General features: G+C 46.4%; 1 protein-coding gene across 1 annotated transcript in view; it reads right to left on the bottom strand.

Annotated features, from left to right (window-relative positions):
* Nucleotides 1-26,576, bottom strand: part of ETFA (electron transfer flavoprotein subunit alpha) — a 456,279-nt gene that overhangs the window by 32,559 nt on the left and 397,144 nt on the right. Inside the window, exon 11 of the mRNA XM_078685235.1 lies at nucleotides 6,363-6,443. Coding sequence (XP_078541361.1) covers nucleotides 6,363-6,443 — 81 coding nt within the window. The remainder of the gene's footprint in view (nucleotides 1-6,362; nucleotides 6,444-26,576) is intronic.

The following is a 26,576-nucleotide window of genomic DNA, read 5'->3' on the forward strand; positions in this document are numbered from 1 at the left end:
AGGAGAACTTCCCCAGGGATGACTTTCAGTTGGAGATGTTGGGAAAGTTAGAGAGAGGATTGAAGGATGACAGTTGCAGATTGATATGAAAGGGGATAGCTGGTGGGAGCGATGCAGGTTTGAAGCGATCAGCTTTTCTATAATTTCCATTTTTTTGAAGAAGTGGATCAGAAAGTGGTTCTACAGTGGTTCTCTTAAATAGTGTTCTTGTTCTAGTGGGTGTGTCGTTGACAGCTGGTGTCAGTGCATTATTTAGCTGATGTGATTAGTTGTACTGGGAAATGGAGTCTGTTATTCTTCCTTCTCCATTACTATTTGCAAAAACATTGTTGCTGGAGGTGTTTGAAATACCAGCGTACACGTGGTTTTAATTTGCACACACCTCGTATTCGGCAGAGCTCGGACGCTTGGATGGTTTTACAAGAATGTATTAACCTAGGTATTGCGGTGGCGGTGTGGTGACTGAGCTTGAGCTAACTAACTTTTATGAGGATGTGCAGATACTCTCCCTCTATGTTTGGAAGGGGAGGGAAGACGGATAGCAGTGTGATGGACTGGTCCACGTGAAAGGCAGTAAAAGGAAAGACAGGTATAATTTATCTGGGCAAAAGGCTTTAAGTGGAGGTCACACCTAGAACGCTTAAAGTTCACCAACTCTTTGGGCTGAAGTCTTTGCTACCAGCAGGACAGTCTTAAGAGGCAGAGTTGGACCAAGAAAATAGTTGCATTGGCTGAAATGGAGAAGCCACAAGAAATGTTAAGTCAGGAACAAGATCCAAATATAATGGGGAACAATATTAGGGTGAAAGGAAACAAGTGGAGCATACCTTTCAGAAAGCACCCTACTGAAGGGGACTCGAACAAGAAGACTGGTCATGAAGAACACAAAGAGTGATGTGGCAGCCAAGTAGCCTTTTACATAAGCCACTGCTAGGCTCTACTGAGCAAAAGACAGAGAGGGGTGCACAGCATCAGGGAGGTGTGACTGAATGAGATCGAGACCTTCTAAGTTACAACTGTGAAATTACTTGTTTCAGTCAACCACATAAAAAGACTATGTGGCAGGTTTCTTGGCAGCCATGATAATATTTGTAACTTCGGGTGGCAAGCAGAAGGACTACAGCTGATAACACTTGATGTCCAAAGGAACAACCACAGTGGATGGTGGGTGATCCAGAGATCAGCCGTGATCATCTCAAAATTGGTGAAAAAAACTGTAATGAGTACTGAGCAAGTGTGCATGCCTTACAATGGCCTTGACCCATGCAAGATTGACCAATAGAGTTGGAATTTCCGGCTTTGTCTATATCAGCATCAGAATCATCTCCAACTATGAGGATGAGCCTCGTTTTGGGAACCAGCCTTGTGGCTTTAACGCCCCAGGAGCCGGGCCTCCCTTAGAGGAAGAAAAGGTTTTCTCCTTCCTATGGATACCTATTTATATTTTGTGGGGGATATCTTGGGAGGTCATTTCATGTCAGGAAACTTACCTAAAGGGAAAGGAAATGTTTTGTCATATCCCTGCAGGCTTTGTACAAAAATAGCTTGGACTCCAGCTCTCTCATGACCTTTGCGTGTGTAAATTATAAGGAGTCACATGTCACGGGGTCAAGCTCCATGCCTGAACAACATATACAGATGTTGTATGTGACTGATAAGGACATCGTCGGTGACCTGATTCGAAGTCTTAGGTAGAGACACCTGACCTAGTTGCTTTTAAAAGTAGAAGAATTTTGTCAATGAAATTCAGAAAAGTGCTCAAGACAGCATCAATGAGGCATGTAAAAGCAAGAACTGACCCCGGCTCACCAACTGGCACCTTACATACTGCAATGTCATCACTTCCTGGTCGGGAGAAGTCACGGCTACAGCCATGTGAAGCCACCTCTTGACACTGGAGAGTTGTTGCTGGGGGGAAAAGCTTCCAGATACAGTCTGGTATCTGCAGGAAATTCATACGGTGTGGAACATTCAGGAATGCATATCCATCAGAAAAAACAGATTCTACTGGTGCTCACATGTCCTCCAGGATCCACCGGATTCGGAATGCAAAGGACTCAGCTGGGAATTATTTTAGCTGACTCATGACCCTTGCACCAGTGAGAGTGTGCCAAGAAACTGCTCAATGTGCAAAAAAAAGAATGCTGAAAACTGGACTGTTCCGGCCAGCTCCTGAATAAGTATTGTGTGTGGTACAACTAATCAGTCATGCACCTAGTGGCCGTGTCAATAGTTCTAGTAATGATCACCTTTGAAAAGTAGTTTTATAGAGCGATACATCTCTCCTATAAGTTACTTCAGAGTGCTCGACAGGCGTGTGGCAGAGTACCACAGTGTGGCAGGGAGTTACAGTCCAGACAAACACTTACCTGACGATGTTCATAATTCTTCGATGGCCACTCTTGTTCTGTCGAGTTAAAGGTAATTCTGACTACAGGCACCAGTTCTGGTGTTAGCAGCATGTGAGCACAAGCAGTATAAACGCAGCTGCCCCGCTTCTTTGTAGAGTGGCATTTGGAAGGAGTTTTGGGGTATTTTGCAAATCAATTTCCCATTCATCTTCAGTGATCTCTGCTTCTTTATCTAGTGTTCTTGTGTGCCAACACTTTGTCTGCATGGTGAAGTAACTCTCTTAAATGAACTGTAAACTAACCTGTAGCACAGCTAGTGATTCCGAAAGGCATGGCCGTGTCAACTTGACCTTCTCTCAAAGGCAAATTATTGTGAACTCAATTAAAGGTGGTGACTGGGAATGCAGAGCGAGGACCCTGTTCCACTTAATTAGGAAACTCCGCCCTCTGCCTTCTACCTTCTACAACTGTAGAAGCACTAAACACAGGTCTAAAGCTGCACATGTAAAACGTAACTAATGGAAGGTGTTTAGTAAATCTATATTAACTTCATACAGCTTCACTTGGCAATGTCCTTGGGCACACACGTTTGTTGACACCGTACGCCACAGAGTTCCATAAAAGGATCAGGAAGCCGCCCACTTCCAATACAATCTGTCGCAAAGATGTGCACCAATCTACCAAATCTTTGACCGCTACTATCCAATGACTCAATCATATAACACAGAAAGGAACACAAACAAAACGCAGTCAACAGACCACTCTGGTCATGAGAATCCCAGAATTCTTGAGGGCTCCTAGATTCTGAAAACTGCTTTGGGACAATCACATATTGGAGATACGCTACACACATGCACTGAACATTACGTAAACCATGACATTAATTTAAATGCTCTTCACTGGAACAGAATATATAAGATCAGGCATTACATTTGATAGGTTAATGTTAAATATACAGAGAAACACGCCGCCAGCCCCTGCCAAGGGATTGGCACAATGACCGCTCTTGCCACTTAACTGTGGGAGCGGACTTCACAGCATTGAAAGAAGCTCTGTTAAGAGCAGCTATGCATGTAAAGAGCCCGTGAACACCACACAGAACGCACCTGAAAACCTATCGCTGTCGCTGGTGTAAAATATCAATTACCGCTTCTTTCATGGGGCGAAGGTTGCCCCGGCTCGGAGAGGTCCCCGCTGAACTCACCACTGATGAATATAACCACTCAATTATTTAGGAGATCTACATTTCCATTAGCTGGAAATAATGTGGTCGTACAAAATTTATTAAGGAAATTGTCTACATGTTGTTTCTTCCGAATGTCACTTTGTCTCCAGCTTATTAAAAGGCCCATGTTTACTGTGCAGCCAGCAGGCATTGGTTTAGGGATAGCATTAAGTGCTGGCAAAGCCTACGCTGCCTTCGCTCTGGTGCACATGGCGGGCCCATGCCAAATATGCAGATTACCCATGCAGGACTCCCTGCCGCTCTGGTGGATGCAAAGGCTTCATCTGAATGCTAGATTATTTTATGTTGATAATCCGAATGAACAGAAAAGTGCTAAAAAGGTTACTTGCCCGTCTCCTACCCATATCCGTGCAATGTAGAATATACTACTACGCACAATGTATACATCATTATATTACTGTTTCAGAAACAACGGAAGAATTTGAAAGAACCGTGTTTAAGCTTTCGAAGATCTACGCGAAGCATCTTTCTTCCAAGGATATAAAACACCACCTCCTTCCCCTTAAAGGTCATTACCGTGCCAGGTGGTGTCAGAATGCAGTAAGGGTTCTTGATTAAAATTTAAGTGACACTCCGGATACTCGAGAAGAAACAGCTGAGGGATTCTCATGAAACATGGGGGTATCAAAGTTAATGTGAGTTCAAGTAACAGGTTAATTTGTAAGATAATAAGAGCGCCTTCACAGTGGACTCCTCTTTCACACCAAGACAAAGGCGCATTAAGATGAATTCCACCTCAACATGCCAAACAGATTTTACTTTACTGAATAATACATGCAAGCTGTCAGGGTATTGTCCTTTTAGCATTTACTCAACAGAAAAAGCTGCAGCAACCGAAATGCATCGTTAGCTTCCAGTATATGAAACTGTTGCATCAAATGCCAATGACAAAAATGTTCCAATCAAGTTCCTTCTTATACGCTTTCACAAAACAAACAGGGGGCGTATTAAACCAACTTTTCAGGTGCACAAGGACAATTACACGTGTTTCTTGTACCCTCAGGGCACGCTATGATTACAGAAGTGGCCACAGACACTTACGCGTCCCCCTTAAGTAATATGGATTGTGCGGATGGACATTCTGTACCCACATGATCTCAAGGGGCTGTTTTCAGCATATTTTCACCTTAAATCGCCTGATTTAATTGCATTTACCAGGAAGTTCAGGATTCAAAATTAACTAAAGGATACATTGCTCTTAGTGAAAATGCATATACACCTAAATTGTCTTAAGGAATGTGTTTTAAGCAAGAAAAAAGCTTAGTAAATTCTATGAAGTTATACTAAGTCCTTATTTTTTTAACATCAATTGTAAACACTTGTATTTATTACTGGGTTTTCTAATTTAGATTGGAGTTTCAAAGTCTCAAAACAAGCCATTCTGCCAATCTTGCAAAAAGAACAATTGATGGACAGAATGCAGAACAATGTCATAAATTCACCCCAGTACAGCGATCTGGGCCTAAATCCGTCGTTATTTTGCTCACGATGCCATTCCAATTTGGACCCAAAATATGCAAGAATTCTGCCAATCTTCCCATATGTTCGTCAAACTAGCAATTGCACGTTAAGCCTAGGTCTTCCAAAATAATGTTTGTCTGTTTCTCCCGAAATATACACTAAACCAAAAGGAACATTTTAAAGAAGAATTGAATCTTCATCCCAGCTTCTTCAGGGTTGAGCCCCAATCTTGCAATTGCACTCTTACATATTTTTATTGATATTTACTCCATCTCAGGTCCGCCAAAATTCCTGCTTTCACATTAAGTTATGTACATACTTTAGCTCAATCAAAATCCATGATGTATTATCTGTGTTATGTTGGGACCAGTCAATGTTTTTCTCTCATTTGTGCATTTATAAAAATTGGGGCACCCAAACACACCTTTATTTTTAGGAATTTGCAATATTTTCCGAGGGAGTTTTCTTGTTTGCCATCTATACACAAATTCATTAGGTGGTTTATATACGGGCTTAGGTTTTTTAGTAACATATATGGTATGAAATCAAACATATGTTCTAATCTTGTTAAAATAATAATGTTAATGGAGTGGCTTTCCCCCCACCATGTTATGTGCAAGGTCTCTTACCTTCATAATGTTCAGATTTTTTACTAGAACTCCATCAATATTGTGTTACATGAAGTTTTTAAGTCATTAATGATCAGAATAGGTCTTGATTATCCTTCTAAAACTGTCAGAAGGATTGTGAGCTTAACCCACTGAACATGGTGTTACTCTGGACTGAGAATATTCTGGGATGTTTATTTCAAATAGAAGAAGTTTGAGCAAGATGTAGGAGAACACTGATCGAAACCCCCAACCTCTACAAAAGAATAAAGTGCTCCTACACCCGTACTAGTAGCTGGCTGGTTCCAGTAACTGCTTTTAAAGTCAACTATCAAGTGAATAAAAAACGTAAAATACAATTACTGTTAAAGTTCACAGGGCGGGTAAAGTAAAAGAACAAAAATAGGTCATTAATCAGACAATTGTACATAGTTAAAAAAAATACTCAAATATTCAACAGGCAAAATAATGCACAGTAGTGAACGTGTGCAAACAGTACATTACGAAGTCGTAAACAATGGCAGAAATCTGTGATCAAGATGCAAGTGGGAAAAAATCGCACACTTAAGAATAGATATAGGTGAACAGGAACATGTTTAGTACGGCAAAAGCATCCTCGGCTGGGTTAAATATAATGCATAACATAAATAAAATGCATACTTTAAATAGAATGCGTACCTTAAGTAAAATACGTACCTTAAATAAATCAGCCACCAGCCCATAGTCAGCCACTTGGAAAATTGGAGCTTCTGGATCCTTATTTATTGCAACAATTGTCTAAAAGAAGGAGAGAAATACATGTATTGTTTAACAGACTGGTATATATTGAACCGACGAAATAATATGAAGTTAACGGCCAGCTGAGATATAAATAGTTGAATTCTCATTTGGGAGTTTTCAGATCACTCATTCCATGAATGACATTTTCAATAAGCTGATTTCCAGAAACCCAAGAGGTGAACCCGCCTGGAGGACTCTCTCCTCCTTTCCATATACAGCAGGTTTACCAGGCCACCAGCAAAGCACGAGCAAGCTTTGAGAGCGGCAGCAATACAAAAAGAACCATAAAGCAGTGCATGTACATTATCACATGGTATGAATTGATATACTATGACTATGTGGGGTTTGAAAGAAAGAAGGAATTACTGAAGTGATGACATATCAGTTTTACATCAAAGTAGTGTACGTACTGATATATTAATAAGAATTGGGATAAACAAAGGTAGAAAAGGTACAATACAAAGGAGTACTGACTCCAGCACATTTGCAGCACGTGTGGCGGATGACTTGGCTGGGTAACAAGTCACTCTGTGTTAACATCCCAGTAGCCACTTTTACTGAGAAAACATTACACAAGTAATTGTGTTATGAAATTCTTGGTGTTCCTCTTAGGATGTTGATTTCTTTTTTATAAATTCAAAGAAAAATAACAGAAACTTTTTATGTTACAATCAGCAGTATATGTCGGTTAGAGATGTGGTCTAAAGACCAAATTATTGATCCTGGAATATAGACAACCAATATTTTAAATGAAAATACAGAAGTGCAGCTGCTCACTATTTAGAGTACCTATTTGCTACTGAGGTGTGCCGGTACTTTCCCATTTAGGGCCAGATGTATGACCGTTTTTGGGAGTCGCAAATGGGAAATTGGCCCGTTTGTGACCACTAAAGAGGTCTGTCCTATTTATAAACCCTATTTTGAAAGTAGGTAACCTATCACCAACTTGCAAAACAGGGTTTGCGACTCGCTGTTAGGAAGGGGCGTGCCAAGCGCACTTCAATGTAAGATTGTTTAGCGGCCGCAAAACACTAGCAGTTTACCACCCATTTCAAATGGGTGGTAAGCCACTCGCAGGGGACCCCTTGCCCCTTATGACTGGTATTGAAAATATTTTTTTAAGAGCAGGCAGTGAGTGGTCCCATAGATCACTGCCTACTCTTAAAAAATGAAACTAACGTTTCATTTTTCTTTTTTACATGCATCCAGTTTTCCTTTAAGGAAAACGGGCTGCATTTAAAAAAAAACTGCTTTATTTAAAAATCAGTCACAGACATAGTGGTTTACTGACCGTAGCAGGCCACCATCCCTGGGAGTGCTAGCCATTCCCAATGGGGTTGCAACTTGCAAATGCCTCATGAATATTAATGAGGAAGGCAATTTGCGGTCCAATTTGGAATCGCAAAAAGTGTCTGAGACACTGTTGTAAATTCCAATTTGTGAGTCACAAAACGATGCAATTTGCGACTCGCAAATCGAAAGGGCGTACATCTGGCCCTTAATGTATTGAAGCAGCGCAGAAAATAAAGAACTCAGTAGTGTACCGGACAGTAACAGCCCATTTATAGCACTGGACGCGACTGAGTCCATAATACATAAGTGGCCCTTGATGTAAAGGGTGTTTGCACCTCTTCTTTGCACTGCAATCTTGAGGGCACACAATTTGAGCCCCGGCTATCTCGCTGGGACATTCCTTCAATTCTACGGGTCAGGACTCCCTGCAAATGTGAGAACTACTTTGTGCCATGCAACCACACCTTATTACCAGCGAGGGTGAAGGGGTGAATAGGCAACTGGGAGGGTGATAAACTCTTTGTCAACTATCACGTGGTGTAGTTAGCTACAGGGGCACACACGCCATCAGAGAAAGGTTCTTTAATCCCTAACAGCACATTGGCCCCTCGGCATTGACAGACGGCCCGTCGTTGTCCACAATGCACGTGCAACAGCGCGTGTTTCGTAATATGAAGCCGGGCCTTGCAGAAAGCATTAGGGTTCACTTTACATGCAGTAATGTGTACAACTAGACTTTCCAGCGTCGGATGTGGTCTTTCCTGGGGTGCGCCTACTGTGCCCAGGAATATGTCCACTCACTGGTGGAGCGGAGTGCGGCTTGAACCACGTCAAGGGCAGCAATGGTTCAGAAGCTGAAACACTTGGATGAAAAATCTCTGTGAGCAAATTTCCGTTAGTCTCAATTGCAATTCTAGCACCTCTCTGAACTAGCACCAAAAACCAGATGTTCGTCAGAAAGCAGACGCAAGAGTGAGTGAAGCTCAAAAGTGGTATCAAGACCACTTACTAGCATTTTGTAGGTCCAAATAAAGACCAGCCTCAGTGCCACGAGTGGGAATAAATTATCTAACTCGCCATCATCATCCTCTGCGTCATGTGGAATATGCTGAATGTCTTTTACAGTGTAAAACTCAGAAGCAAACATATCCTTCAGTCACCTATAATACTGGTGCTGAGGCAAAGGCTTCGCAGGGGAGTCTTCCCAGACAGGCTAGGGCCTGGTAGCATGACATCAGCTGAGGTACAGCCAAACTTGGGTCAGATCCAACACTAGCATCGCGGTCCAACCAGGAACAAACCCACCGGAAACAACATGCCCTTTACAGAGGTGTAGAGGTAAAGCCTGGCACCGGCAGCGAGCGGGGCGAGTGCCTAGCAGGGAGGGACGTCCCAGGTTCATTCGGGGTAATTGGATACAACTGTTGAATAAGATCAGAGTCTGACTAGAACACTGACTGCCTGACCTCTTCCTGGAGAGAGAGACGGAGAGAGAGGGGGCGGGGAGACAGAGAGAGAGAACAGGGGGGGAGACAGAGAGAGGGGGGGGGGAGAGAGAGGAGGAGAGAGAGACGGGGGAGAGAGAGAGAGAGAGAGAGAGAGAGAGGGGGGGAGGGAGAGAGAGAAGGGGTGAGGGAGAGAGGGAGAGAGAGGGGGGAGAGAGAGGGGGAGAGGGAGAGAGGGGGAGAGGGAGAGAGGGAGAGAGAGAAGGAGAGATAGAGAGGTAGAGTGGGAGAGAGAGGAAGGGGGGTAGAGGGAGATTCCCGCGTAGAATTGTTGTGCTTGCATCAAGACTGGTCTATTAACTTTGTCTCGGATTTACCAGAGGACAGACACTTGGACAGAAGCAGGGAGCGGGCCGAGGACTATAAATGCAACCAACCCTGCTTCTTGTGCATAGAATATTGCAGCGTCGCTTCATGTTCCTTGATAGCCCGGGGTGCACCAGGGAGGATTTGCGCACAAGTTCGTCATGCTTGGATCCTGACCACCAAAGGCAGATGTCACGCAGAACCTTGGTCGACACCTGCTGACTGCAGGGACAGCACGGTTTAAAGCCTGTACTCTTCAGAGGAAATTTTCCTTAACACGCGGAAGATTCAGCAAAAAGAAAAAGTTGGGGAGCAGAGGTCCAAATCTGTGTGAAATCTGCAGAATAAAACAGAAGCAACAGTGTGCAGCGGTCTGGGCGCCACTTGTAGAGACTGCCCTGCAGAATCTGAGGGCGGCACCACCTATCCGGACACGGGTGCTGGAAAAATGTCAAATCCAGCCTGGGGGGAATTCAAAAGCTGAGGAATATACAGTTAGAAATACACATTGGAAGTGGTATTTATTTAGCCTTATGTAAATCCTCCAATTAGAACTATATTTAAAGCACTATGTGCTTAAGTGTCATTTTTTAATATTCTGCAGGTCTTCTCAAACAATTGTCGGAATTCATCCAAGTACATATTGAAAAATCTTGGATTATCAGTGTTGCAGTGAGAGCTACTTTCTTAAATAGGTATTTATATGGACTTATAAAAATCCCGCAGATATAACCATATTTCAAGTGTTGTGTGCTTAAGTGTCATTTTAAAATATTGTGCACGTCTTCGCCAAACAGCCACTGGGTTTCCCTTACTGGCCTTCTCTCTGACAGGATGGACAGGCGGATGAGGCCTAGAATCGACGGAAAATAAAGAAATCGAAATCCCAATGGGCAGGGTCTGCCCAGTGCGGAGTACCTGCACTTCTACATTTCCATTTAAAGCACGTGTTCCCACTGAATCACGTGCCTGCAGTTTATCATCATGAATCTTTACATAGAACTAACTATCTGTGTGTGCAGCGTTCCTGTGCTCTTTAGATACGCTCCCGCTATACAAATATCACTAAGGCTGGCTTGAAAACATATATATTTCTTTTCGGGCATTTGGGAGCAAATCTATCAAATCTCGCTTATTTGCCTCCCGTTACCATTGATACAAAAAATGCCAAAGGCAGCGAGGCATCCTATCACGAAGTGCCTGGTCTGTGAGCAGTTTGAGTGTTTCTTCCGGGTAAAACGACTTGCAGGAGAACCACGTGAACTGTCCGGTTAATAGGTAACCTGTTAAGTTTTCCTGGGTATAATTTTGCCACGAAGAGCCACAAAAACCGCATTAATCTATTGAAACGTCTAAAAAAAAAAAAAAAACTCGGTATCGCAATTTTGCCAGCGTAGGGAATTTGGGCTGTTTTATAACCTAATGTGGTTACTACGGCTGATTTTAAAAAGACCAGAAAATACCCACCGGCGGATTTCGTCAGATGTGTAATTCGCAAAATTCTTTAACCCGCCCCAAACATTACATACAACGCTTGCACCCCTTCGTGGGTGAAAAGAATGAAGATTTTCCTAATTGGTTGGCATTATCAAATGCCCGCCTGCTTTAAATACATTTCTCACTCTGGGATAACTTGACATCTTCACATATGAACACGCTGATGGTCAATTATTATTTTATTTACTTTGTTCTCTGCAAAAAACACTTTAACCGCAGCAGCCGTTGCTTCACTGGCGAAGGTCCCCGACAGATTATGTAACGGTCGTAAAAATCAATTGTCACCTGTAGGTGGCAGTGTGGTCATTAGTACAAGCTGCTGCTGCTGCTCGCACTCAGTGCTCTGCTCACACTTTGAGTTTCTGGCCAGATGCACACTTCGTAGGACTTTGTCTTCTCGAGAACGACTTTTATTATCAACACATTCTACCAGGAGCTGTGCTCAGATTATTCCTGCCTCATTTCCTCCCTCGGTTTACCTGGATGTAAGTCTTCGGACTCACGCAGGTACTCCCTCATTTTGCGGCGCAGCATCTTCCTCTCTTCACCCACCCGACAGTGGGTCCTGGCAGCGGGTGATGTATGCTCCTGTCACACGTTGCTTCACAGATGCATGCCCCTATAATGCATGGACGCTGCACCCCCTGCATCGAGCCCGTCCTTTTAAAGGCGACTTGTGACGTCTCAAAGACATGACGCAGCCCCTCGAGCTCGGACCACAACCCCTGCTGTCAGGACCGGCCGAGGGAAAGGAACATCATTAAAGCTGCACTTTGTAAAACAAAACGTGTCTTTAATTTCTTCTGCGCAGTGTCTCTTAGATGAGCAGTGATTCTGCAGAAAGATGTGGCCTCCTGTGTTTGGGTGTCTGAGGCTTCAAGGGGCCCTCGGCAGACTCCATACAAGTATCGCGCAAGAAATCACTGTCCACACCTCTTTAGGAGCAAGAAAGGCCACTTTATTTTAAGACAGGTGCATCATAAATTTCGTGAACACATTCATTATTTATTTATTTATCATAAATCAACTATACAGTGATCCTACAAAACCTAAATCCCAAAACCCCGAACTAACTCTTGCCTACTACCCCTAGTACTACCCAACGAGCTACCCTAAGGATGGCCAACCCGCTCCAGGCTGCCCACCCCACTAGCCAAAACCCGCCTCCAAAAAGAACAAAGACACCTGTCCTAACAGTGGCAAACCTACAGAACAAAGCAGCACCTAGAGTACCACAAAATAAAACCCAAAAAATAAAATAAAAAAGAGGGAGGGTGGGTGGGGCAAAACAAACCTCCCTTCTAGCTTCCCGCCCACGCAGTTCCCAACCGCCAGCCTGCCTCCCTTATATCACCTCCCCTAATCAGCCCCCACCTGGTGCCCTGATTCTCGCGCGAACCTACCCAGGAAGAGACTGGCTCGCACCTAGCTCTCCCTGGGTCCCCCCTCGCGCAAGAAATCACTGTCCACACCTCTTTAGGAGCAAGAAAGGCCACTTTATTTTAAGACAGGTGCATCATAAATTTCGTGAACACATTCATTATTTATTTATTTATCATAAATCAACTATACAGTGATCCTACAAAACCTAAATCCCAAAACCCCGAACTAACTCTTGCCTACTACCCCTAGTACTACCCAACGAGCTACCCTAAGGATGGCCAACCCGCTCCAGGCTGCCCACCCCACTAGCCAAAACCCGCCACCCAGGAAAACCTTTAGCGTTTTCCTGCCCCACCTAAAAATGGAAAGGAAGGAGCACACCACAACTGCACCTGAAGAACTTTGCTAATCAAATCCCTGAGTTCCAGAAGGTAAAAAGAAATGCCCAAAGAAGACAGATGTACACCATCCTCACAGAATAAATGATGTTCAGAGACTTTTAAATGGTAATGATCCAAACTGTAGATACCCAAATGGTGACAAAAAAGTCGCATTGTTCTATTAACTTTCCGGCGAGCCTTTTCCAGGGCGGAATGGTTCCTCGCCCCACGCCATTGCAAACGAGGTACAAACTCAGTCCATATCAACATGGTGCTCACCCATGTGGTCTTGATGATTTCCAGGTCTTGCTTCATTAATTTTAGCAAAGTCAAACCAGAGAGTGAAACTAAGTCATTTTCTCCCAAATGCAGGACCAGGAGATCCGGAGGACCCCCCAAACACTTTGAAACCAAATCAGCTAAGGCGGGAAAAAGCCCACCCCAGCGCATACCCCCTGTTCCATGCCAGGAGACTTCGTGCGTCATGCTGTTTAAACCAAGTGATCTCCCACAAAGCTGGCTGGCAGCGGCTAAAGCTGCCCGTTTAACAAAAGAGTGCCCCAGTATCCACACCCTCCTTTTGGATCCGGCGACAGAGGGCCAAGGACCTAGGAGAAAAAGAAACGTTAGACAAGCAAAATGGACTATTTTCTTACATATTTTTCACAGCACTTGGAGCGCCAACGACCGATGCGACGGATTTGGGACCAGTCCCACCCCAACCTAGCGGCCTCCGTCGCCGCTCCAATTCTGAACGAATGGGTACCAAATTGAACAGGATCCCTCCCCAGGCGCAACAAAACCTTGCGTAATACAGCCAACAATTGAGATGCAACTATGGGACTACCATCAGCATGACAAAAAATGGGCCCCAGTAGAAAATGTGGAGAGGACACAAACACTTCCCATTCACCAACCGGGCAACAAGCAGAGACACCACTCCTGCCAAGGAACACCCACTTACCCCTCCCCATCTGGTCGGTTTTGGACGCCCGCAGCCACAACCTCACTCTGTCACTTTCCAACACCACCTCACTGCTGGTCATACCTACCCTACCCCGCAACCCCAGCAACTCTGATGCCCGAAATGCCCCAAAGAACAACCAGACAAAACACAAACGAAATTTGGCACACTCAAAAACATCATGGCAACACTCCTCCAATTCCGGCAACAGCAACTGGAGCAACTCAAAAGTCACCGGCTGCCGGAGCTGCTGACCACCAGCCCGAAGCCTAGCCAAACCTTTCAACACTTTACGAACCAAAACCCCCCCAACAGGATCCCGCCCCCACCAAAGCTGCCCATAAAAAGAAACCCCAGCCAACTTGCCAGAAATGGTAGTGGGCGATAGGCCCTTGTCCGCTAAATGTAAAACAAACTGTAAGATGCATTGCTCATCTGACAACCCGGCCCTGATCGGCCCCGTCAAATCCTTACCAAACTGCAGAAACTCATGCCAGGCCTTCACATAACCCCGCCTTGTGGAGTCAGCTACTGAATTTTCGACCAATTGGTGTACCCTCAATCCCCCAGGTCCCATACGTACTGTGGGATCGCCGTTGGTTCCAGGTCCGCCCCAGGAGCCAACTTGCGGAATTCGGACCACTGAAAGCGAGACAAAGAGTCAGCGATGCAGTTAGAAGTACCAGGAACATGCCGTGCTTTAAAGACAATATTCAATTGCAGACACCGCAGCATGAATGCGCGCAGGAGCCGCAAAACACGCAAGTCACGAGCCTTTTGGTGATTGACAAGGTGTACTACTGCCAAATTGTCCACATGGAACAAGACGGAACGATTCTGAAACTCCTCCCCCCAGAGATACAAAGCAACCAGCAGCGGGAAGAGCTCCAGAAACGCTATGCTGCGACCCTGTTCCTTCCAGTGCACCGGCCAGCCGGCCGCGCACCATCGACCCTCCCAAAATACACCGAATCCGTGAGCTCCCGATGCATCCGTGAACAACTGGACTTGCCACACCATGTCCTCATCCGCAAAAAACAAGGACACGCCATTGAACTCTTGCAGGAAACGAACCCAGACCGTCAAATCAGCACGCACAGCGGTGGTAATGCGCACCCGATGGTGGGGAAGGCTGGCGCCTGACATTGAAAGACCCAGACGTCTACAGAACGTCCTGCCCGCCCGAACAACACGGCAAGCAAAATTGAGGTACCCCAAAAGTTTCTGGACAGTCCTCAAAACAACTTTTCGCTCCCCCAACACCAGATGTATGAAGGCAGACATTTCCCTCACTTTAGCCTCAGGCAATCTCGCCACCATAGACAAGGTATCAATTTCAATCCCTAAGAACGTCAGGGACGTACAGGGACCTTCTGTCTTATCCGGCGCCAAGGGAACGCCCAATTCCTCCGCCAGAGCCTGGAAGATGGTCAAAGCCGACTGACACTGCCCAGAGTGACCTTCACCAATGAAAAGAAAATCATCAAGGTAATGACAGACCAGGACGTGGCCACTGACAAAAGTGAAGCGCCACTGCAGAAATGTACTAAATGTCTCAAAAAGAGAGCATGACACTGAACAGCCCATGGGCAGCACCCTGTCAACGTAGAAACTACCATCAAAATGCATTCCCAGAAGACTGAAGTCCCAAGGATGGATGGGCAATAGCCGGAAAGCCGACTGAATGTCGCTCTTTGCCAGTAAAGCCCCCACACCAGCCGTGCGCACGAGCCGTAAGGCATCGTCCACTGAAGCATAATTGACAGTTGAATCAGCTGGATCAATAAAATCGTTAATGGATGCACCCTCTGGCCATGACAGGTGATGGATAAGGCGAAACTCCCCCTTCGCCTTCTTGGGTACCACACCCAGGGGCGATACTATCAAGTCAGGAAGAGGACAATTCAAGAAAGGACCAGCAATCCGACCCGCGGCAAGCTCGGCATCCAGCTTTTTCCGCACAACATGGGGACTCTCTTTCGCAGACTTCAAATTGTCAGACCACCTACCCACCCTGGGTCCCTGATACCCAATTCGAAACCCAAGTCTGAAACCCCAAGACAAAATCTTAGCTGCCTCAAAATCAGGATAATCCACCAACCAGAGATCCAGAACATCTTGCTTAATAGGAGTAGGAGCCCTTGTAAACAGCGTGCTGAGGCTGTCCCCTGCCCCCTGAACCCCGTCCTTGATCACCAAAGCGCTGGCCGGAAAAACACTGGGTGAGCGCATGCTTCCCCCCACACTGCGAACACTCATGCTTATACCTGCAAGCTGGTCGGTTACAGGAACCCCTGTTAAAGTGCCAGCATGTGCCAGAGGAGGCTGATTGACCTCTGCCCCAAACCCCCGCCCCAGACTGAGCGGGGCGAGCTGGAAAGGGCCGATAATACACTGGCTGCCCGCTAGCCGTGTGGGTCTTAGCAGGCGGGTGAGCCGATGCCATCCACTGGAGCCATAATTCGGAATCAACCTCACCCCACGAACGCTCAGGAAAAACGCTCATGCGCGCCCTGAATTCGTCATCATAGGACAACCATGCAAAGCCTCCAAAATAACTGTGAGCTTTGCGAATGACATCGGCATATTTAAACATGTCTATCGCCTTGTCCGGATGACGCTGGCAATAAACGCTAGCATAGATAAGAAAGGCCGAAGTCCAATTCTCTATCGACTTCGGAACACGAGGCCTCCGAGCCAATTCTAATTCCTCCTCCTTCGACCCTTCTTTAGCTTGGACATCTCTATGTAGAAGCCGAAAAACATCCACAAATGCACCAGACCATATGAGATTCTTTGTTTTTTCAGACAAATGGGACCCCAACGGCATCCCCACCCCAGAATAAGGCAGTTTCTTAGGTAGGATACTATCCTCCGTAACCCGTGTGGCAGCCACCCCCCCAGACTCTGCCGCAGAAACATCCCGTGCAACTGGCACATTAGAAACATTCGAAATCACCGGCCGCTCAAGCCTTGGTGCCAGAGCGACTCGCTCAACAACAACCCCATCACCCGTACCAATAGATCTTGTACTCTTAACAGGGAGACTCTCCCTGGGTTGCCACACAGACCACCACCCATCCTTACCTCTTGGCAACTGCTCCGACTGCGGTCGAACAGCCACTCGAACCCCTTGAGTAGGTCCAGACCTCACTGCCCCTCGTACTGCTGCATGGTCCGCACGAGACGCCTGCAAAACACGAGAAACAGTGGGTTGCCCCAACCCACCCCCCTGGGCCCGTGCTGCCAAAAGCCCAACAGTTGTGTCTCGCAATTCCCCTTCTTCCCAATCATCATCATGAAAATTCCCACAGAAAGCTTCATCAGAAAATGCGACTTGCGCACTGCCACTGGGCATAGCCCCATCACCAATACCCCCATCATAAAACTGCCAGTCAATGTTCTGAAAGCTGTGTGCACTGAAAGCTGTAGAAGAGATATCCGCTCCAGATAACTCCCCTGTAAGCCCACTACTGGAAACAGCCGTGTGGTCAGTTCCCGGGCCCGTAGCAACAGCCAACAGCCGCCCAGCCGAAGGCTCAGCTTGAGAAATGTGGCCGCTCCAGCCAGACCAGGAAGAGTTCGCAAAACCATCCACCCTAAAAGCGGAATCGCAATCACCCCCCGATGGACGACCCACCGACGCCAGACCATTGGCACCACCCGACCCATGCGAAGGACCACCCTGAAGGCCACCCGGCCGACCCCTAGGGACCGGGAACAGAGCTTGCCCAGGAACCGGGGGCGCCCCCTTGCGTACCAAACCCGACCCACCAGGAGCCAAGGACGGCTGGGGGGCAGAGTGGGGGCCCGGCGCACCGCGGGCCGCAGACTTGGTGGCCGGGGGGGGCAGCATGCGGGGCGCAGCACCGTCTGGCTTGGAAACAGAAGCCTGAGTAGGAGTCTCAGAAAAGGAATATGCAGGCAGTGCAACAGAATGTGGCCCAGCATCTGCACCGGCCAGTAGTGGGGGGCCAAAAGTGTGGGTGGGGGCAGGGCCAGGCACCGGCGTGGCAGGGGAGAGCAGGAAACATTGCCCATTCAGCCAGAGGTACGGGGAAACCCCCTCCGGCAAGGGGGGCAGTGGAGCCAGAGAGCGGTCATGTTCAGCATCCGGGAGAGGGGGCTGCGCGCGCCCGGGCAGATCCAGGCTCCGCCCCCGCTTTGGCTGCGGACCCGCCTGCGGCTTCCCAGACTTCCCCGGGGCCATGCCGCCTGAGCGCGGAGCCTGACGGCCCGCAGAACGCCCCCGCCTCCCCCCGGGCGCCCCTCGGGGACCAGCACTGAAAAACGGCAAATCACATACCTGCTGGAGGGCGCCCGGGGCACCCGGCGGGGGCTCCACCTCTGCGGCGTGCAAAACAGGCATCGGCCCGTCCGCCGGCATTGCCGCCTCGCCGTCTTCCTCCTCCGCCGGGCCTGGGGATAAACACGCCGTCACTGCCCTGGACACACCCTCCGAAGCCTTGCGCGGGGGGCGGGCCATTCCGACCCACGCCTCCGCCGGAACACCCGGCCGCAGTAGGTCCTCACGCCCGGCCTCACACAGGATCTGCACAGCCCTCCGGACCTCCGCTGCTTCCTCCATGAAGCCAGAAAACGAGGTAAACACACGCGCGCCGCAAAACAAACCTCCCTTCTAGCTTCCCGCCCACGCAGTTCCCAACCGCCAGCCTGCCTCCCTTATATCACCTCCCCTAATCAGCCCCCACCTGGTGCCCTGATTCTCGCGCGAACCTACCCAGGAAGAGACTGGCTCGCGCCTAGCTCTCCCTGGGTCCCCCCTTAGGGGGGCGGGACTGGGTGTGGTTGATAACGTTTGTGACACAGTAGCTGCTGCTGCATGCAAGAGGATAAAGAGGTGCAACCAGAGCTCCTGTTTGGGTCCGTTACATGCCCCCAGGATGGAGATCTGTACGGCAACATGTTTATTTTTTTTCTTAGCTTTAGAATCTCTTACTCTTTCTACATATTCTAAGATGCAGGTTTTTTTTCTTTATAATTCTGACTTGAACTAAACGGATTTCAATCTTTTCGCAACAAATATCGAATTGATTACTGTTGTGTTTAATTTGCACTAAAGATTCTAATTTTATTTTTTGATGCTTACAAACTTCTCTTTCCTATGAAAGAGAACCACACCAAAGATATTCAGTAATTTTGCTAGGTTGAAAGGGGATCCTTTCTTGTACGTCCGTCGTCCCTGCATGAGGCAGCAGATTCTGAAGGTAATCCTGGCCCTGATGGGCAGCCAGGGAAGGCTGCTAGGCATATGCAACCAGAGCTGCTGGCAGAGTGAATTATCCTAGCAGTCGATCTTAGGATGGATCGGAGTTGGCTATGGATGTTTGCTAAGCTGCTGGTATTTCAGAAAGCTAGTCTGGAGACAACAAGAGAACGGGCCAATGGTTTGAGATGATCAGTAGAGAGGAGAGGACACCGTCTTTAATGTATGGGGTGGAACCTGGAGGATTTGGCCAGGTTATTGATATGAGGAATTTACGTCAGTCGATTCTTGGCTGAATCCTAGGGATAGGCCAATAAAGTGAGGATTTGTGAAATTGAAGGAGTTTAAGACCAAATTTGGTCACATGTGGAGAGGGGAGGGACATCTGTTCCTGTGGGTTTAGATGAAGGACGTTCTCGGTCATACAACTTTGTTTTTGGGATAGGCAGCATGCGAGAGGGGAGGTGCTTTCAACTGTTGAGATTTGTATATAAAGTTGGGGGTTGTATGCATATTGATGCTGGTTTACAGCACTGTTTTTCAGGATTAGACTTAGGGACTCCAGTATAGATTGAAAAGAGCTGGTGCTAGGCTGGAGCCAGAGGGACTAGCCAAGGCACATTGGCGGTGGTGTCCCATCTTGCCCAGTTGTCATCTGTTGACCAGGAAGTATTTGAACCGTCTTAAGCCTCTGCGTTGATAGCAAGTGATGAAGTGTCTGAAGTAATATTTCAGGATTGATAGTGTTGAAAGCCGCTAATACGTCTAGCAACACTAGACGACATGAATCGTCTTTTTCTAGAATGTGAAATATACAGCCCAGCAATTTTAAGGTGGTGGTTTTGATGCTGAATCCGGATTGGTGGTGGTTATTTTATTAACATAATAAAACATGGTGCTTGGCCACTGTTTATTCTATGGCTTTCTTCCCAAGCCATGGCAGGTTGGAATTGAACAACAGATGCTTGGCAGTAATCATGCTTGGGTTTTTGGATTATGCGGTGATTTGGGTGGATTTTAGTGCCGTCGGCAATAAGCTTTGATCGAAGGAGGCGATGCTAAAAATCCCACTATGTATCTTAATCTCGCAGGACTTCCTTCCATTAAAGGGCACATCATTCTCCAGTTCCCACATTCTACATTATGCTATTGTTTTCTTTTATAGGACGCAACACCTGTTGTATGACATTTTCTAATGATCCAAGTAGCAAAATGTTAAAGTTTTGAGTGCTGTAAAGCAGCTCTGCTAATAAGGAGCACGTGCATAAGTTTGTGATGAAAAGTCTATTATTGCTGTTCCTGGTACCACTTGGGCCTGACAATTTACAATTTTGAATAAAAAAAAAATCTTAAAGAGGTTTTGGAGTTTAACACCTCTCTCAAATATTCAACTGAAGCAGCCATTTAAGTGTGCTGCTACGAGTATCATAATCATGTTGGTTTTTAGGTTTATAAAAAAGAAAAAACTGCTGCTGCAGAAAACAGAGTGGGTTTTGGAATTAGCTGATCATTGGCTGTCAGGGGGGCTTTTCTTTTTGGACGGCGGACACTTGGGGGCCCGTGCTGCAGTCTCCCTGAGCGCCGCTTCCTCCACCACGCGGCAGGAGACTACAGGACCCAGGAGGCTCGGCGGTGACACGCCCACCGGCAAGCGCGCCCGGAGGCGCTGAAAAGGGAGAGGGGAGCCCTGACAAGCGGGGGCTTTTCTTTTTGGACGGCGGACACTTGGGAGCCCGTGCTGCAGTCTCCCTGAGCGCCGCTTCCTCCACCACGCGGCAGGAGACTACAGGACCCAGGAGGCTCGGCGGTGACACGCCCACCGGCAAGCGCGCCCGGAGGCGCTGAAAAGGGAGAGGGGAACCCCGCCTCGCGGGACGCGCGCGGGCGTCGCCGGGCTGAGCCCGGGCCGTCTGTGGCCGTCCGGGGACGACCAGGGACGGGACGGGCCACCTCCCTTGGCACCACGAGTGAGTACGCCTAAACTGTGCAATTCGGAGTTAACCCCATTGTTTTTAAATAGGTTTATCGTCTCCTCTGAACTACCACCAATTATGTCTATCCAATCCACCCTACCAGATAACTACTTATTGAAAGTGGTTAATAGAATTAATACGGACAGAAGGAAATCGCTAGGGGAAAGTCCCATGCAAAAAACGACAATGGATTTGCCCCTTGATCTTAATATTGATGATACCAACACGCCTACTGTCACTGTGGCCACTATTACAGCAACCGAGTCTGATTTCACTATCATTAATGCTGAGTCCATCGAGCCATCTGATAGTGTGACGGTATCGGAAGTTGACCAGAATGAGACCTATGAAGGTACCCCTAGACAGTCCATCAGGGCCACAAGACTTATGAGAGCGTGTAGGAAAACTGCTCCAAAGCGGGGAAATCATCATCCTGGCAGGAAAAATAAAAAGGACAATATCGACAAGGAGAACATTGAGAATATAGGGGATTTAATGAAAGAAAGTTGTGTTACTATTAAGCCAGATCAAATAGAATTGTTGGCGAACAATATTGATGATAGACTTAAAATGATTGTTGAGCCACTGATATCCAAGATTGAGGGTCTGTGTGCAGAAGTTCTGAGATTGCGAGATTTGGTGGACAAGCAGTCTGTTACATTGGATAAAGCCCTGTTAATTAATAATGATTCAACACGCCCAATTACAATATCTACACAGGAAAGGGCGCAACTATGTGATACAAATAGTTCTCATGCTATTGTTACCACTAGTGAGCAGCTACCCATTGAGTTACCTGCATCAACTAGCCCATTAGTTCAGGGCATGGGTCAATCATCTCAGTTGCAGGGAGCAGGGTCAACTAATGTAGCCAAGGCTATTCCAAACCAGACGATTAGACCATCGTCTTCTACTAGTAGGGTGAATAATGTTCGGGGGCCAGTACTGTCAGCTACCCCAACTGTTAGAGGGGGGACAAACAGGGCACCAATGAGGATCAGCAAGCGCCCGGTTGTACTTCCCCCAGATTGTGTACCCTATGTTGTAGTATTAACGAATGTCCCGTCCGTAACTCAGGCACAACTTACCAAGGAGTCGGCGGAATCACTAAAAAATAAAGCGATCTCCTGGCTACACCGACACTGTGGTTACCCAGTTGGCTACTCTGATCAGATTATTTCTATCAGAAGAGTCAACTGGATAGGTAACACAAGAAAGACCTGTGTGGGTGACTGCGTGATTATTAATTTTAAACACCCGCAACAGTCCTACTTAGAGCGGCCTCAATCACGCAGTCTGAGACCGATGTCGTTGCCAGGCCATTGGGATATTTCTATAATCATCTCAATAGGTCTACATCTGTAAATAACGGGGAGGGCTTACAGATCTTTAACAATCGCCAACCCACTGTAAATAGACCCGGGTTACCTATGTTCGGTTTTGGACCCCAGGAGGGCTCACCTACTACACCGATGTATATGGTGAACTCGGTGCCAGGTGGGAATAGATTTGCAACACATGCCCCTAATTTCCCTCCTGCCCATGAAAGTACCCTGTCACCAGTTAATGGGATGTTTTACCAAGTTCCAATCCAAAATAGATACCAGTCGCTAAGTTGTTTGGATCAAAACGACTGACATAAGATTAACCCAGCACAAGGGAGTGGTGATACTGGAGGACAATCTATTTCTATTTCTGTAAATGAATTGGATAATTATGCGATTGTGGACTGTATGACTATGGGGGGAGAGGAGGAGAATTCTAATCACATAGAGCTTTTTAATTCAGATGTAAACATGCCCGTAACTGTCGACGAAATGCCTAACGTCAATCATGATAGGGACAGGAAAACCTACTTTATCGCTAGCTGGAATATTGCAGGGGTGACGGCCAAGGTAGAAATGCTGGGATGGAAGGATTTTATTGATTTATTTGACATCATTTGCCTACAAGAAACTTGGTGTAATAATTTCAAGGGCATTGATGGTTTTGTAACCTACGAGCTTTCCGCCACGGCTTCACCACATGGCAGATCCAAAGGAGGTCTGCTAGTACTAATTTCAGTCAAATTGCCAGTTTTAGTGAAGAAGTATGTAAAAGTAGGGGTTCACTCACAAATCCTATGGCTATCACAAGAAGGGGGTAGAAATATACTTTTGATTAATTTCTACAATAACATATTTGATGGTACTAGGCATATAGTCATTAATGAGTTAGACAAAGCTGTTTGTAATGTTGTGCAACATTTTAATGGTGTTTTTGAATTTATTTTTGTGGGGGATTTTAATGTAGCGGTTTGCCCTCTGTCCTTTCAGAAGTTATGTGGTGTGTATAATCATTCGGGGGAGGCTGAGGTCCATTTCCCTCATCATTTGTATGGCGAAACCTTGAATAACTTTCTGGTAGATCATGACATGGAAAACGCAAAGAATGATCTAGGAGAAAGTATACCAACATTCAAAGGGAGGGGGGCAAATACGGTTATTGATTTTATATGCATGTCTTCTAATCTAATCCCTAAGTGCTCTGAGCTCAAGGTGGTTGATGTAATGCTAAGTGACCACAATTGTTTAATTATTGAAACTAGAATTTGGAAGCATGCCACCACAACCAATAGGGATAATGTTGTTGTTAACATCGAGCCCCATAGGGCAAATGGAGTTAGGTTGAGGTGGAAAGGAGAAAAAGCCGCTGTAACTTCAGAATCCATCATTACTAGCTGTTTGATGGATATTTCGGCAATTCTCGAAGAAGAGGAAATTGCGGTTGCCAGTATTGCCCACTTCGATAGTATTAACTCAACTATCAATAAGAAGTTCACAAAAGAGATAGGGCGCAAGATTAAACATAATAGGGGCTGGTTTGATCATGCCTGCTCAAATGCCCGGAGTAATCTTAAGGAAGCTCTAGCAGTTAAACCAAGAGATAAGAGTCTTGTGATCCGACTTAGGCAGGATTTTAACCATGTCCTTAAACGCAGAAAGGCTGAATTACAGCAGGAAGCATGGGCTAAATTAAGCCAAGCAGCAGAATTAAGGGACTGCACTTTGTTCTGGTCTACGGTTAATAGCCCATTCCTCAAAGACGAGAAGGCACCAGAGCTCACATCTAACGTGAGTATGGAGTTATGGATCCAGCATTTCTCTAATATATTTGACTCAGGCAAAAAATTAGTTTCCGTTGGGAACGGCTGGCCCATCGTTGCTTTAAATATCACTGTGGACGAGGTTATGGCCAGCATAAAAGCCAGTAAGGGAGGGAAGGCCCAAGGACCTGATGGGGTACCCATAGATGTATACAAGACTGCCCCGGAGATCTGGGGCCCACTGCTGGTTAAGATTTTCAATACAGCAGTTAGTTCCAAAATACCTTCTACTTGGGTAGAATCAATAATTATCCCTATCTATAAAAAAGGAGACCGGGGCGACGCAAAAAATTATCGTCCAATATCCCTACTGGACTCATCGGTTAAAGTTATGAGCTGGGTCCCCTTAGTCAGATTAGAGGAATGGGCAGAGACCAATGATGATTGTTAACATTGTGGTGGGAGCGTGTTGTGTGAAGCTCTGTTGTGAAATATTTTAACTTGGAAACTGTTGAACTGTACTATTGTTGAATTACCGGTTTGCACAGCACTCGTTTTAAAAACGCCGGTTTTAATTTTTATGCATTTGCACTTTAAGCACGTTATTTCCAAACGGCTAGCTTAGCATTTTGCACTCACTTTAGAGGCGCGCTGACTCCCCGGTCCACCGCAGCTTTCATAGCTGATTGATGTGGAGGGAGGAATAGCGCTGGCACTTCCTGGTCGTTCCACGACGGGCGGCCATTTTTTCAGGGTGTGGGTCTAGTCTCCCAGCCCTCCCTGAGTACTAAAGAGCCTATCCTCCTCGCGCCCCCTAATGATTGTTAACATTGTGGTGGGAGCGTGTTGTGTGAAGCTCTGTTGTGAAATATTTTAACTTGGAAACTGTTGAACTGTACTATTGTTGAATTACCGGTTTGCACAGCACTCGTTTTAAAAACGCCGGTTTTAATTTGTATGCATTTGCACTTCAAGCACGTTATTTCCAAACGGCTAGCTTAGCATTTTGCACTCACTTTAGAGGCGCGCTGACTCCCCGGTCCACCGCAGCTTTCATAGCTGATTGATGTGGAGGGAGGAATAGCGCTGGCACTTCCTGGTCGTTCCACGACGGGCGGCCATTTTTTCAGGGTGTGGGTCTAGTCTCCCAACCCTCCTAACCTACATAGACTCAGGTTTGTAGCGCAGCGGTGACGCGCAGCGGGAGCGCCTTTGACGCGCCGAAGAGGCGCCAAAGAGAAGCCAGTCTGTGCCAGTCCGTGACTGGACGGGGCTAGGGGATTGGGCTCAGGTTGGTTATCCCTGTACTCGTAAGTGTCATTCGTATGCATAAGATTACATACTCTGCTGCCGCACTTCGCCATGTACAAACATCTTTTCACGGTGATTCTGTGTGCTACAAGGGTCTATTTCTGGAAGGACCCTTTTCTTGTAAAAATTGTCGTTTTCAGAGTATGGATGCTCCGCCTCGGATGGAGTTATTTGCTTTACCTGCTCCCCCGGTTCCTACTAATACAGGTTCCCGTAATAAATGTCTGCTATGTAATGTCAGATCACTGCCTAAACATTACATGCAGATCTGGGATCTCATCTCAGAGGCAGAACCTGACCTATGTTTCTTCGCCGAAACTTGGCTAAAGCCCCATACTGCACCTACTATTACCCTGGGAATACCGGAGGGATATAAAATTATCTGTCAGGATAGACCCATAAAAAAGGGAGGTGGCCTAGCTATCGTGCATAAAGATAGTATTATGGTCTCCATTCTCGAGCAATATTGCTCTGCAAAGATTGAGATGATGGTTTTTAAAATCAGTACCTCGCCGAAATGTTTTGTGAATGGTGCTCTGATCTATCGGCCTCCTGGACCTATGTACAATTTTTCCAATATGTTATTGGAATTATTGGCCCCCCATGTTAATGGAGATAAAGATTTCTTACTATTGGGTGATTTTAATATACATGCAGAGTTAAAGGAGGAAAAAGAAACCCAGGATTTTTTAAATGATCTTTTTTCATTAGGATTCTTGCTCCGTAATATAGGACCTACCCATAGGGCCGGACATACTTTGGACCTTATTCTGTCCAGGTTTCCTGGAATTGAGTGCTCTGCTCCTATTGTAAATGTATGGACTGACCATTATACGATAGAATTCTCTATCCCTGAGATAGGACCTACTCCTAAAAGAGCCACTCAGATTCCTATGAAACGGAGACAATGGCACAAGATAACTAACGAATCTTTGAGGGATGCCTTCTCTATTCAAGATCATGCCACAACTAATGATATTGATGTGGCGCTAGAAAAATATGAAAAGGCAGTAACCATTGCCATTGAGCATATAGCCCCAATAAAAACCTTTAAGACCCGCCCGACGAAAAATCAGGAGGTGTGGTTCTCAGAGGACTTGAGGTCCATGAAACGGAGAACTAGGAAACTAGAGAAAGTCTGGCGTACATCCCATTCGGAGTCAGATAAAGTGGAGTATCAGACGGCGCTAAAATTATATCATAAAG

Source organism: Lissotriton helveticus, chromosome 3_2 (assembly GCF_964261635.1).
Source record: "Lissotriton helveticus chromosome 3_2, aLisHel1.1, whole genome shotgun sequence".
In the NCBI taxonomy this organism is placed as follows: Eukaryota; Metazoa; Chordata; class Amphibia; order Caudata; family Salamandridae; genus Lissotriton; species Lissotriton helveticus.